Here is a 14,671-nt window from a genome sequence, read left to right as displayed (position 1 = left end):
CATTGGATTTTGTCGGCTAGGAGATGTGTATGGTTTCTTCCCGTATTTTATTGTGTGATTAGGAAATAATCTAAACTCTCGATTAGATCCTGACCGAAAAAAACGGATGAGACCCCAATGATAGGAGTGAATCTAATGAAGAGGGTTACTACAGGAGATTTCTTATACCATCTCTAAATGTCTGTCACTGTCATTAATGATTTTGATTTTATACATTATCATCGTAGCATTATGTCCCTCTTACAAATGGTTGTCAAATAAGGAAAAATGTCCCATGTTTCACGACCTTCGACAATAAAGTTGTTTCAGTCCCACCGGCGCCCAGGCTGTACTTAGAATTGGCCAAGGAATCGAAACAGCAAAAAAAAAAAAAAATTCCCTAGGCTGTATTTTATTTTCGGAGGTAGTAGCATGAGTTGCAACATTGTTGCTGATAGTACTGGCATTCGCGACAACTGTAGTTAATAGCTGAGAAGCCCAGCTATAAAATACCATAAGAGCGTTGATGATCTAGTTTCACTGCGGCGAAGTACTCTGTCAGTGTTCCAGACTAAGATTTTTTCAACCGAAAATATCAACTTTTTTGCAAATAATATCGACAAATCATGACACAAGTGTCGCGTGAGTATGTCTGTTTTTTTGATAAATGAGCGAGAGATATAAAGTATTGAAGGAATGAAGAATGCTCTTTACATGACGGATCCACTTCCTCTAATCTACAAATTACTGAAATTGGTCACCATGCGTTGTTGCGTTCAATGATTTAAAGTAAGAAAACTCATGCTTTCTTTGTCGGTACCGGTAAACGACGATTTCAAGATTTCAGGACACTAATACTTAACACCATTTTGCTTTATACGACTGGCAATAGCTAGTAATTTGTAACTTATTAAGTAGCGTGACGGGTTTCCGTTTGAATGTGCACGTGTTCTATTTCTGCTTTTCTGACGAATGACTACTTGTGTCCGTGCATGGGAAATATGCGGTATCGCAGGTATCCTAGATAGCCGGGAGAGTCTCGGGGAAATAATTGGTACTTGGGAATATTTAGCCTTTTTTTTTTGACTGGTAAAAATTAGACCTCCCCACGGAAGTGTCATATCGGCGAGAAATATCTATAAGCAGGAAGAATTCAGTACTAACCAGGAAATAGCTGTCACCGGAAATCGGACATCTATGACCGCGGAATGAACTCACACCGGGAATATCTATCAGCAGGAAAGTATCCTGGGAAATATCTATCAGCAGGAAGAATTCAGACAATCGGTGAAATCGCTGTCACCCGGTGATACATGAGAAGCTTATTGATGAAGTTCTACCAAAGACGGGAAGATACTTATTGAGTTTTCTGTTAGCAGAATTTTTTTTCCATTGTCAAGTGTTCAGCGGGAAGTCTCTCATCATCAGAAGTTTCTACCCAATGGAGAACTCCATTGGGAAAGTTTCTAACAGGGGATCTATCAGCGGGAAATTTTATTTTGTTAGAGGAGCGTGTTAAGTCTTTATCGCGGGACGTACTACTCGGGAAATTTTTACTCACGGAAGAGCTTTATTCAAGAAGTTTTCGTCAGCTATCCGAAACCGATGAATCTATTCTCTCAATCGAAGCGTAAAGCTTTTGATGAGTCTTACCCTTCTGTGAAACAGTTCTATAGGGTGCACCTCAGAATTTAAAGAACTCGGCCTGCGCGCTTTATTCAACTTAAAGTTTGCATTTAGAATTTTGAGTTGTACAAGTTTCCCAAGAATGGTATACTTATTTTGCATCATCAAAATCATCTCAAATAAAATTCGCTCGCTCGCTCAACGATTAATTTTTTAATATTTAAGAAGATAAACAGAATTTTCCGATAAGATAGGTTATGCCCAACCTATGCTGGCAAATAAGAACAGAAGATAATATTCCAATGAGTTTATATCTGTTTTATCAAAGGATGGCGCGTGGAGTAACAAACATTCTCATCTACAAGATTAATGTGTGAAATTCAATGCAGACTGAAACGCAGCGAAAAGGATATAGCCTTGTCAAACTAGAGTTACACTTCAATATGCAGAATGACTAAGAAGGGCTTGGGAAATATAGTTCGCAGCCACCCGAGAAGTCATTGCGATCACGGGGAAATTTTGTCACAATTTCGATACCGGAAGTTTTGACCTGGTTACCGGGGGATAGTAAAACTATTATTTTCGCTGCAACTGCTTGTGTAGTTAGAGGAAAAGTTGTCGTCGCTGTCGCGAAAATAAACATCTAGGAAGACTAAAGTGGAGACTGGTCTGTAGGAAAAGCGAGATGAATCATTTGAATGTGGAACAATATATTTAGAAATTTAATCCTACGTACGAAATGAATCGTATTATTGACAACGACCAGTTAGCGCATAAACCGTGGACGAGTATTCTCATTTACATTCTGGCTGTTTTAACTTCTATTGGTTTTGAAAGGACGCTTCTTTGAGGTAATCTCCTACAAAATGAATTCTAAGTTTTTGATAAAACCGATTAGTGTTCAAATCCGTCACAGAGTCAGTCAGTGAAAATTTTCGGATGGTTCAAGGAAACTTCCCAATTAATAAGTGATTGATCGCCTATCAATATTGGAACGATACTTCGTTAAATTGACTGAAAATGTAGGTCACGACGAAAGAGATTAAGCAATCTGGTAATTCCTAGTGTTTTTCATTCAGCTGCCACATGAAAGCAGTGATTTAGATATCTAAGAGGCTGTAAGGAGGCACTAGACACTGTTTGGAATGTACACAAATGTTGGCATAGTAATTGTACTAACGAAGACACTGAAGTCCTTAGGAGTGGTAAATTTGAGACCCAATACCCTAGGAAATCTGCTGGCACTCACTGCATTACTCATTTACTGTTTTAAATTCGATGAGCGACTGCAAAGGATGTGTGTGTTGTACTTGAGCACCGAGACCTGTCCAAGCAAATATTCCCACAATACGTGTTGCTTACTGATATTTAAGCTAGCAAATCGAGGGTATTTTACTCACGAAGGGCAAACTACACAGCTTTGAATATGTAAATGCATCTTGTATGTGAAGTCGTCAGTCATCAAAATAATTTTGTCTACACTCGTCCAATATTTAAGAACCGGAGCAAAGCGATATGCTTTTTAGAATAGAAATAAGTTGCAAAGACGATAGACCAAGACGCTTCCTATTCAGAGCAGCATAAATGAAGCACACGTACGTACCACATTGCGAAATCTTCATACCGACCCTCCATAACAATTGAAGTTCACGTTCAACTGTAAGTATACTTTGATAGTATATCGTTTGCGTTAACAGTGTATTTGGTTGCGCATTTTGTCTGACCCAAGGCGAAGCAAAACACCATACGAGTCTCAAATGAAATGAAATTTTTTATTTCATTATTTTACATTGGATGCTAAAAGCTTCATTTCTTTGCTTTCTTTTCTTTGCCAATTTTCTGATCTTTGCTGGGCTTTTCGGGCATTTTTCCATTGCGCGCTGGTAGCTCGATACCAAAAGACGGGCATTCAACACGAGCACTGGAATATAAATACACTGTTGCATTAGTCACAACACACATCGAGTGCAATGCGAATGAGTTAATAATTACCGGCGAAGTGTATGGAAACAGAATTCTTTCTCAATGTGCAGTTGATCTTTCTGAATCCACAACTGGTTCCGGGTTTTCGACAGAGGCCAAAATTGGTCTGTTGAATTGCTGTGTAGCAACGTTTGCGTTCCTCTTCTGTGGCTTGCAACCTTGCGCACTTCTTCTTGTCGTGGATCGGGAACGAAGATCAATGCGCTTCTGTATTCTTACTGAGCCGTTGGACATTTTCCCTAGAATGCCTTCGCACGATGTTGCGAGCGTACGATAATCAACAGAATGCATTCTTTGTGGCAAAACTTTGTGTAATTTTGCACCTATGGGAAATGAAAAACACAAACAATTGACAATGTCAATTTCACAACTTAACCTCACATTTTATATCAACAACAAACGTGTACATGGCACTTTTCTTAACATTCGTCAACAAATCACGCACGAAAAAACCGTATTTGGTTCGCACTGGTAATTTACAACAGGACTTACGTCACTTTCATATTCTTCACGAGATAAGATCCCCCCACCTCCCCCCCCCCCCCCCCCCCACCGCCCCCCCCCCCCCCCCCCCCCCCCCCCCCCCCCCCCCCCCCCCCCCCCCCCCCCCCCCCCACCCCCGCCCCCCCCCCCCCCCCGCCCGCCCCCCCTCCCCCCGCCCCCCCCCCCGTAATACGCATTTGGTATGGTAACGAATGATGGACATCTAACAACCGGACGAAGTTGGCCAGCCGCTGGACGTGGGAACAAAGCTTTCGCTTTTTTGAATACGATTCTGACGTCTTCGTTGCTTCCTGGCGCGTTGGTTGACCATGTTCGCACATGTTGTTATGCCAGTATTTATGAATATGAGCATTCGCGGGATCATATTATTTCCTTTACCCATCTTGAATTATTTTCTGAAACAAAATAATGAAGACTCGATAAACCAACAAAAAATAATATTCCGGCACGATCTGATAATAGGAACTAGTAACTGAGAGGTGTAGCAAGACACAAAGATTTATTTTATATTTATTTAACGCAAGATGATTGATATTTTTGGCGGATTAAGTTTTCAAAAATCACAAAATACCTTTCTTCACGACGCAAGCCCGAAGAAATTAAAAAGAACTAATATTTGAGCGAATCGAAATGTCATCGAGAGCGAAGGTTTGTTTTCACTTAAGTGTGGTGTGAGGCATTTGTGGATGTGTTCTGTTTGTAGTTCGAGGTTTTTGGAATTGAAAAGTTTTTTTAGCGGGAATGATGATTGACATTCAAACTTCTTTTTATTTTGAGAACATTATCATACAATGCCCTGGACTGAAGAGAGAAATCGAGACCTAAAAAATCTACCCGGACGAAGAAAGAATATATGGCATGTTCGAGTAAAACAATGAATTGAATGTTATGATAATTTCGACATACAATGAGCATTAGATACAAAAATTGAGATTTGACTTCTGACAACCTTGACAAGTGTTTATCAAGTTCCGTGAGTCGCCATTTTCATTTTGTTTTTATTTAAAAAGTCTGGCCCACAGGTGGGGCTGAAAACTTTATTTGCGAAGGTCGTGATTATGGGATATTTTTATTGAAAATGATAGAGGGATATGCTACGAGTAATTATCAAGCGAAATCAAAATCATTTAGCAGGGATAGCATATAAAATCTCCATGTAGTAACCCTCTCATGGGACACATGGGATACTGAAACAACATCTAATGGAGTTTAAGAAATCAAGTGGTGGATAGAATGAAAGAGCTTCCTAAATTCGTTTTAGACCCATACTACAAACATTCAGCCAAACGAAATTCATTTGAGAAAGATTCGACTCATTCGTCGAGGCATCTTAACTTTTTCTTCAAAATTCTCATTTTTCTTTCAACAAGTTAAATGCAAAACATTTATGATTAAAGGTTTAAAACTAACTCTTCCTAAACATTTGCAGAAAATTATACAAATTCTCGTGTTGGTAAGTGAACAGGCATATGGATAGAGTCTCGTATTATAAATCACGAGTTTCTGCACTGGAAACAAACTAATGCATGGGACACTTGCACCACACAAAGAATATTGATAACTTGGTTTATTTTCCAGCTGTTTTCGATATAATTTCTTTTCATTCTTAGGAAACTTAAGTGAATTAGTTGAGTTCGTTCTTGTATTAGTTCTTTTTATTATTTATATAGCAGAAAAATTACTTGCGAAAAAACTGTTGCAATAAATGATAATTATAGCGTATTTGGTTAATCTGTAATTTGCTGCCAAAAAAGTGAGGGAAAGATTACTCGAGATGATGTTCGAATCTTCTCAAATGTAACTTTCCTGCTTTAGCATTGAATAATGTGGCTATGTGTATTGCCACCGGGTCTAAAACCGAATGTGTTAGCTTCTTCATTCATATACCACCACTGGTTCTTTAAACTCCATTAGATGTGTGTTCCCTAGTCTAGTGCCATGTGTTCCCAATGGGAGGGTACTACAGGAGATTTTTATTCTCCCTCCTGCTAATCATTTTGATTTGCGCTGATAATTAACTCGTCACAGTATCCTCTATCACTTTTCAAATGAAAAATGTCCCTGTTCACGACCTTCGCAAATAAAGTTGTTCAGCCCCACCGCGCGCCAGGCCTGTACTTAGAATTGGCCAAGGTAACCGAAACCAGCAAAAAAAAAAAAAATTCCCCTAGGCTGATTTTTATTTTCGGGAGTAGTAGCATGAGTTGCACACATTGTTGCTGAATCATCTGGCATTCGCGACAACTGTAGTTAATAGCTGAGAAGCCGCAGCTATAAAATACCATAAGAGCGTTGATGATCTACGAGTTTCACTCGGGCAGAAGTAACTCTGTCAGTGTTCCAGACTAAGACTTTTCAACCGAAAATATCAACTTTATTTGCAATAATATCGACAAATCATGACACAAAATGTCGCGTGAGGTATTCTGTTTTTTGATAATGACATTGGATTTTGTCGGCTAGGAGATGTGTATGGTTTCTTCCCGTATTTTATTGTGTGATTAGGAAATAATCTAAACTCTCGATTAGATCCTGACCGAAAAAAACGGATGAGACCCCAATGATAGGAGTGAATCTAATGAAGAGGGTTACTACAGGAGATTTTTAAATAAATGCTGTCCTGCTAATGATTTTGATTTGCTATAATTAACTCGTAGCATATGCCCTCTAAACTTTTCAAATGAAAAATGTCCCATGTTCACGACCTTCGACAATAAAGTTGTTCAGCCCACCGGCGCCCAGGCTGTACTTAGAATTGGCCAAGGAATCCGAAACATGCAAAAAAAAAAAAAATTCCCTAGGCTGATTTTATTTTCGGGTGTAGTAGCATGAGTTGCAGACATTGTTGCTGATATACTGGCATTCGCGACAACTGTAGTTAATAGCTGAGAAGCCCAGCTATAAAATACCATAAGAGCGTTGATGATCTAGTTTCACTGCGGCGTAAGTAACTCTGTCATGTTCCAGACTAAGATTTTTTCAACCGAAAATATCAACTTTTTTGCAATAATATCGACAAATCATGACACAAAATGTCGCGTGAGGTACTGTCTGTTTTTTGATAAATGATAAAATGAAAAAGTTTTTGCAGCCTCGAAGAAATTAAAAAGAACTAATAATTATGACGAATCGAAATGTCTCGAGAGAACGAAGGTTTGTTACTTAATGTGGGGTGTCAGGCATTGTGGATTTGTTCGTTTTGTAGTTCGAGGTTTTTGGAATTGAAAAGTTTTTTTGCGGGATGATGATTGACATTCAAACTCTTTTTTATTTTGAGAACATATCATACAATGCCCTGGACTGAAGAGAGAAATGGAGAACCTAAAAAATCTACCCGGACCGAAGAAGAAACATATTAGGCATGTTCTGAGGAAAACAATGAATTGAATTTATGATATATTCGAATAAAGAGCAATTAAATACAAAAATTGAATATGAGCTTCTGACTCACAACTTGACAAGTTTATCAGTTCGTGAGTCGCATTTTTCATTTGTTTTTTATTTTAAAAGGTCTGGCCCACACGGTGGGGCTGAAACAACTTTATTTGGCGAAGGTCGTGATTATGGGATATTTTTATTGAAAATGATAGAGGATATGCTACGAGTATTATCAAGCGAAATCAAAATCATTTAGCAGGGATAGCATATAAAATCTCCATGTAGTAACCCTCTCATGGGACACATGGGATACTGAAACACATCTAATGGAGTTTAAAGAATCAAGTGGTGGTATATGAATGAAAGAAGCTCCTAAACATTCGTTTTAGACCCAATACACAAACATTCAGCCAAACGAAATTCAATTTGAGAAGATTCGACATCATCTCGAGGCACTTAACATTTTTTCTTCAAAATTTCTCATTTTTCTTTCAAAATATAAAGCAACCATTTAGATTAAAGGTTAAAACTAACTCTTCCTAAAATTTGCAGAAATAATACAATCTCGCTGTTTTAAAAGGTGCAGGCTATGGTAGTTCTATTAATCACAGAGTTCGCACTGGAAAAACTATCAGGTGGCCCACCGCACACAAAGAATATTGAAACTGTTTATTTTAAGCTGTTTTCGATATAAATTCTTTTCATTCTTAGAAAACTTAAGTGATTAGTTGATTTCGGTTTATTATTTTTTTTATTTTAAGAGAAAAATTATGGAAAAACGTTGAATAAATGTAAATATAGCGGTACTTTGGTTAAATCTGTAATTGCTGCAAAAAAGTGAGGAAATTCGAGATGATGTCGAATCTTCTCAAATTGAATTTCGTTTGCTGAATGTTTGTGTATTGGGTCTAAAACGAATGTTAGGAGCTTCTTTCATTCATATACCCCACTTGGATTCTTAAAACTCCATTAGATGTGTTCAGTATCCCATGTGTCCCATGAGAGGGTTACTACAAGGAGATTTTTATATGCTATCCCTGCTAAATGATTTTGATTTTCGCTTGATAATTACTCGTAGCATATCCTCTATCATTTTCATAAAAATGTCCATGTTCCACGACCTTCGCAAATAAGTTGTTCAGCCCACCGGCGCCAGGCTGTACTTAGAATTGGCCAGGAATCCGAAACAGCAAAAAAAAAAAAATTCCCCTAGGCTGATTTTTATTTTCGGGTAGTGCATGAGGTTGCACACATTGTTGCTGATATCACTGGCATTCGCGACAACTGTAGTTATAGCTGAGAAGCCCAGCTATAAAATACATAAGAGCGTTGATGATCTACGGTTTCACTCGGCGCAGAGTAACTGTCAGTGTTCCAGACTAAGACTTTTCAACCGAAAATATCAACTTTATTTGCAAATAATATCGACAAATCATGACACAAAATGTCGCGTGAGTATGTCTGTTTTTTGATAATGAAGAGAGAAGACAAATGGGAATCATGTTACAGTTTTACGGTGTCGAGGACGAAAATGGTACAATCACCGATATGGTTAGCTATTACACATTGCCATCGACAGTGATGCATCATGCCGTGCATAAAACGGTCAAAGCTGCCTACGCATTTTACAATGTGTCCACGAAGACGCCGTGGTTGGAGCTGATGAACGATGCGCTAATATCGGCCCGTAACTTGAATTTCGACGTGTTCAATGCATTAGATCTTATGGAAAATAGAAAGTTTTTGATGCCGCTTAAATTTGGCATCGGTGATGGCAACCTACAATACTATTTGTATAATTGGCGATGCCCCAGCATGAATCCAGATGATGTTGGACTCATTTTGTTGTAGATGTGGACCGTCTACTCTCATCTACGCCTTATCTACGGTTGATGTTTTCTTTCTATTTTTTTTTTTAATTGAAATTATAAAAATGTGAAAAACCTGAGCAATTTACAATATTAAAGTCACTAGATATTGGAACAATGAATTACTTTCTCTGCGAATTCCTTCAACATACATAAAAATCTCAGTGAAATATTTTACCTCTGCAGCTGGCTCAGTAATCCCTTTTTAGACACAGAAAAAAAAGCTTTTCTTCGGCAACATGCCTTCTACGTATGGAAGGTTTCATGCAATATCACGTTCAAATGTCTTCAATTTATCGTTGGAATGACTGCAACCACGAATTAACTACAATCAGTTGTTGGCCAGGAAACGCTTGTCCTACTGTCTCGTGCTTAAAATGAGTACTGAAGGCTTAAATCAAAGTTTACAAGACAGCCAATCGGGTTTGAACGATCTCTGAAGCTGCAACTAAAATTATTTTCACTTGGCCCGAGCTGCATCTAAAAATCCAATGGCCTATTGATCGCCCAAAATAGCGAAACCAGGTCTGAACTTGTCTATGAAATAATAGAAACGAAAAATATCATCGACTACAGTTGTTATGAACATCTGAAAGTACTGCCGAGTAAACCTCTTATTTGTTTAGTCCACTTTGTTCCATACTTTTCAAATCTGGTGGCTCATACATATGATAGATTGAAAACACGGCGGCACTTTTTGGTGCTGATGTCTGTAAGCCAGAGAAATAATCAAAATATCAGCCGTCACAATTCTAAAAAAACGGCGACTGAAAGATCAAAACCAGTAAAACTTTGACCACCTTTCATGGGCGGCAATTTTATTAGTTGCCTGTAGAAAAGACAAACGATTCAACGTTTTATGTTACCATTTTACTAAAATAAAAGATTTTGAATCAAATGTAGGTAATGAAAAAGACAGGTAGACTAGGCTGGATGTGAAAGGTTAATCAGTAACGGTTCAGAAATGGAAATGGAAAGGTATCTGCTTTGATAGTAGAGCCATATGTCGACTAATCACTTGAATTTCTGATGAGTTTAAGAATCTACTCAAATCAAACCAATTCTTTAATTTAATCTCTACACTTGTGACGCCTAAAAAAATCAACCTGTACGATTGATGCACTGGCTGTAAACGTTGTCCCTGACTGGTTTTTTTTTTACTTTTCTCGTGACTGTGCTACCCCTAAATTCACCCTGCAGAGATTGCAAAAATTCATTTGTCAGTAGAGATAGATGTTTTGAGGTTTTTTTTTCACTTAATGCTGTAGAGTAATGATGAGTCAAGAGAACAATCGCGTGAAAGTTTGATAACAAAGACTTCGAATAATTCTTTCAGGACAAAGGTCAATTTAGCGATGTGGCATTCTCGAATAATTAAAAAAACCACAAATTGAAGTAATAATTTCATTTTTCTGTTTATTTATCGTTTCGTTCCTTCATTAAGCACAAGTTTATACTTACACTCTCCTTCTTCATCATGTTTCTTTTCTTCTACTTATTCAAGCTAATGCCGATGGTGCGATCGACGATCCTTCGAATGGGAACGTGATCGTGACTTGTATTTGGAGCTTGAATATGTCGAGCTTCTACTGCCTCTGTCTCGGGAAGGCGAACGATCTCGATCCCTATCACCATAATGGGAGTGCTTACTCGATCTACTTGATTTCTTGTACGACGAATAGCTTCGTTCACGCGACGACGATCGTCGTCGTTTCGAGTATTTCGAGCGTTTCGAACGATCATCATCACTGTCATCCGAACTATTGTCAGCCTTAGTCGAGCGCTTGGATCGATGATGATAACGTTCCGATGAACTACTAGACGTATCTGAATCTTTGTTATTTGTCTGAGAATTACTTCGCGACGGAAGCTCTTGTCCATCGAATTTGTTGGGCAGATTCGATGATTTATCGTGTGCTGGCCGGTCGTAGATGAGTGATCCGTGAGTGTAAATGTTTTTGACAATATCACTGGCATCACTAAAACGGGAGGCCTTCTTCTCTTTCATGCGACCTGTGTTCGATTGAGAAAAGAAAATAAAACGAAAAAAATTAAAACGAAACGTTGGTATGACGGAATGGAATGCGAGAGCTTTGTGGAATGTGACTTCCGCGAATAGCATGCGAAAGTTCTTTTTTCTTTCTTCATTGAAACCGTCGTTATGTTGTCGTTTAGACGTGTAAATTTGTAAAGTGTACCGTCGTACCGTTCAACGTACGTTATTGGTAACATTGAAACTCCAAACGAAATGTAAAATAAAAATGGAAAATTGATGTAACACTGACGATTTCACTGCCAATCAATCGATTTTTTTTTTAAATGTCTGAGTAGGTCAGTGACAACTGTTATACACTATACAAGGAGCTCAAGATACTTTCAATCAAGAAAACAAAACTATCAAAGGAAATCATTTGTCTTTTCTTTTCGATAAGAACGACGCGGTTAAAACCGTCGAAATGCCCGATGGTCTTCATCACAACATGTTGTACCACAACCAATTCGATTCTATTTTATCTTTTTAAAAAAGCATCGACAATAATAACTTACCATGAGCGGCCTTAATTTTTTCATGTTGTATCTCACCAGTTTCTTTGTGGTCTGAATTGGTCACAATTTTGGAACTTTTCACAGTTCCATCTAACTTATCGTCCTCATCTTCATCGAGCCACTGTTTCTCTTTATCTTCTTCAATCAAGAGAGCAGCCTCGATTTCACGCTCTTTCGCTTCGAATGATAATTTGCGTCGTTTCACCAGTTCCTGCATTCGCAACAAGAGAAATTTCATTTTTATCAATCGACAACAAGCGAAGAAAAACAAAATTGTGCGGCAGGCATACCTGTAATTCTGCTTCGGAGTCACAGCTTTCATTGGCGTTATTCTCATCAGAACTTGAATCGGAAATATCGCTATCGGCATAAATACCCAGTCCTAGAATGTGACGATTTTGCTTGTTTTGACTATTTTTTGAATTAAAAAACATCGAACCGATCGCCCACTTACCTAAGCCGCCAGTTAATGAGGTCAATGCCGATTTCGACACTGTCTGAGCTGTACGTGCTACATAGAAATTTTATCGTCCTTAGTCTATTTTTGCTTGGTATGGTAAATGAGTTGTACCAATTCGATACAGAAATTCGTTTTTTTTTGCTTATTTTGCGTGAAAGAGCATGTTTATCGAGCGGAAAATAGTTGGTGGAAATTATATCGACTTGGATTGAGGAACGAGCTAAGATATATTCGAGTTATAAAGCAATTGCTTTCAGGCAGTGTGACAAGTAAAACATTCCGAAAATAAATTGAATCAAATTCCAAACAAAAACTCTTCTTTCTAATCAAAATTATTTTTCGTCTGTATAATCGGACTGTAAATAATGGATTGAATGGTAAAAATGGATATTTCGAATATGTTATAGATCCGATAGGGCGCAGCTTTTTATTGCAAACATTGGCTAGTGATACCATCCACTGGTGTGTGTGTTTATATAAAATCATACCTTTTAACCGAATTTTACTTAGACTTTCCGTTGCAATGTTACGAATTTCTTCGTTGGTCACCTCCAACAGTATGTCGGTCAATGATGTTCGCACGGCAATCATCTGCGGAAATTCAATTCAAGTTTGTTCGTTAATTCGATTCGATCTTATTGGTTTTAGAACATGGGAATTTACAAGGTCTTGTAATTGCTCTTGGCGTGACTTTCGTTCGACTGGTGGACTAACTGGTGGGCCACTAAGTAACGTTGGCTTTCTGTCGTCGCTTTCATCACTTTCCGATTCACTGTCCTGGAAGTTGAAAATTCAGGTCGTTGTGAATTAGTTCTGCGGTCTCCCTCAGGTCAATTGTAATGATCAAATAAGAAAATCGAACTGAGACAATTTGAAAGGGTGTTCAGATCTTCAACCAGTTTGGTAATATTTCTATGAATGTGTGTACTCATGTGCTGATGTATTCCAGTTCCTTCTTGCACGTGTATAAAGGATTTGATCATTTGAATCCAACTGGTTTGAATAATCTGAGACAAACCAAACAAAAAATGTCCCGACCCGTATTTTATACTTACAAACTTGCTGAACTGTCTCGGCGACAATTTCTCCAATTTAATTTCACGTCGTGGATTGAAATTCAATTCTTCCTTCGGCTGTTTCTTTTCGGCACTTTTCTGTTTTTCTCGTTCCATTTTCTCCAACCCTTGCCTATTGACCGGGACGATACGAGACATTTACTTTTGCCATTAAAAACCATTCCCGTCGGTAAAGGCAGGTTAAGGCGTTAACTATTGCATATGTTTACATTGTGCTAGTAAGGCGCCTTAACCTGGAATTAAATAACTTTCGGTTACCTGATCCATGCGGGAAGAGTTTTGCGTTTGGCAGCATCTAACGGTGTAGGAAAGTTATCTATGTTAACACTAGGTTTCGCTTTATCTGTCGATCCAGACTGATCAGAATTGGAATTAGGAAAATTGTGCCACAATGTGCTCGGTGAATTTTTGTTCGACGCGTTTGTAGGGTCTGGAAGTAGTGGTTGTCTGAATGGTGGCGCCGATTGTTGAACATTTGGATTGGTCCATGTGTTCCAGCCAGGCTCTGTGAATTATTTTAGAATGGACTCAGAAAAGGCAATATTTTTCATCGTCATAAAATGTCGTGAAGACAACACCCAGGCTTTAAAATGGTCAAATTACAACACTTACTCTTTCGCCAATGGTGCTGTGAATGTGTGTTCCAACCACTTGATTGCTGCCAATTATTATCTTGTTGATTCGAAAAGTCGTCCCCTCTAGACGTCTGTATTGAAAGAAGACTCGGAATCGGTTCATCTTCCTTTTCAACTTCCATTTCAGCTTCGCCTTTTTCTACATTTTTTCAAACCGATTAATGCACAGCCAATTCAACTGAGGGCTGATGTATAATGTTAATTTACCATCGAAGTCTCGTAAACTGGATATGTTCGGTGGTGGCGGGGCTGTCGGCATCGAATTGTCTTCCGGAAACGATTCTTTCATGTAAATCCATTGTTGTGCCAGTGCAGCCCAGTCCACTTGATCGTTCGATAAATTTTGATACGCGGCTTGGTTCATCGGCCATTGCATGGGAGCATTATCGTCACTATTCAATTGGAGACCGGTTCGAATTGGATTTTGTTTGAATGGGAACATTTTAAAATTAATCGAAAAAATTTATTGCAATCGAAAGCATTGAATAAATTCAAAAAATCGTGAGAAAATCTGGAGTTTTGTAAATTTACATCTCCATCTTTTATTTGTATGAACAGAGATGCCATACAGCGATTTGACGTTTGAAATACATATTTTGCACAAAACACCACCAG

The 14,671-nt window shown here is 38.4% G+C and overlaps 1 protein-coding gene across 2 annotated transcripts; it reads right to left on the bottom strand.

Annotated features, from left to right (window-relative positions):
* Nucleotides 1-10,728: 10,728 nt before the first annotated feature.
* On the bottom strand, nt 10,729-14,640 carry LOC119068129 (arginine/serine-rich protein PNISR). Of its 2 annotated transcripts, XM_037171590.1 has the most exons (10): nt 14,264-14,640; nt 14,034-14,195; nt 13,680-13,926; nt 13,401-13,533; nt 13,009-13,122; nt 12,834-12,936; nt 12,340-12,396; nt 12,176-12,267; nt 11,886-12,096; nt 10,729-11,351 (listed from the first exon to the last, which is right to left on the bottom strand). In XM_037171590.1, exons 1-10 carry the CDS (start codon nt 14,496-14,498, stop codon nt 10,843-10,845), a joined length of 1,863 nt encoding a protein of 620 aa, XP_037027485.1. In that variant the 5' UTR covers nt 14,499-14,640; the 3' UTR covers nt 10,729-10,842. The 2 variants fall into 2 exon arrangements, with proteins under 2 accessions (XP_037027485.1, XP_037027484.1); XM_037171589.1 differs by having other exon boundaries at nt 12,176-12,396.
* Between the last annotated feature and the right edge of the window lie 31 nt (nt 14,641-14,671).

This window comes from Bradysia coprophila, assembly GCF_014529535.1.
Source record: "Bradysia coprophila strain Holo2 chromosome X unlocalized genomic scaffold, BU_Bcop_v1 contig_173, whole genome shotgun sequence".
NCBI lineage: Eukaryota > Metazoa > Arthropoda > Insecta > Diptera > Sciaridae > Bradysia > Bradysia coprophila.
Note: the sequence above shows the minus strand (reverse complement) of the source record. Positions and strands in the feature narration are given on the sequence as shown.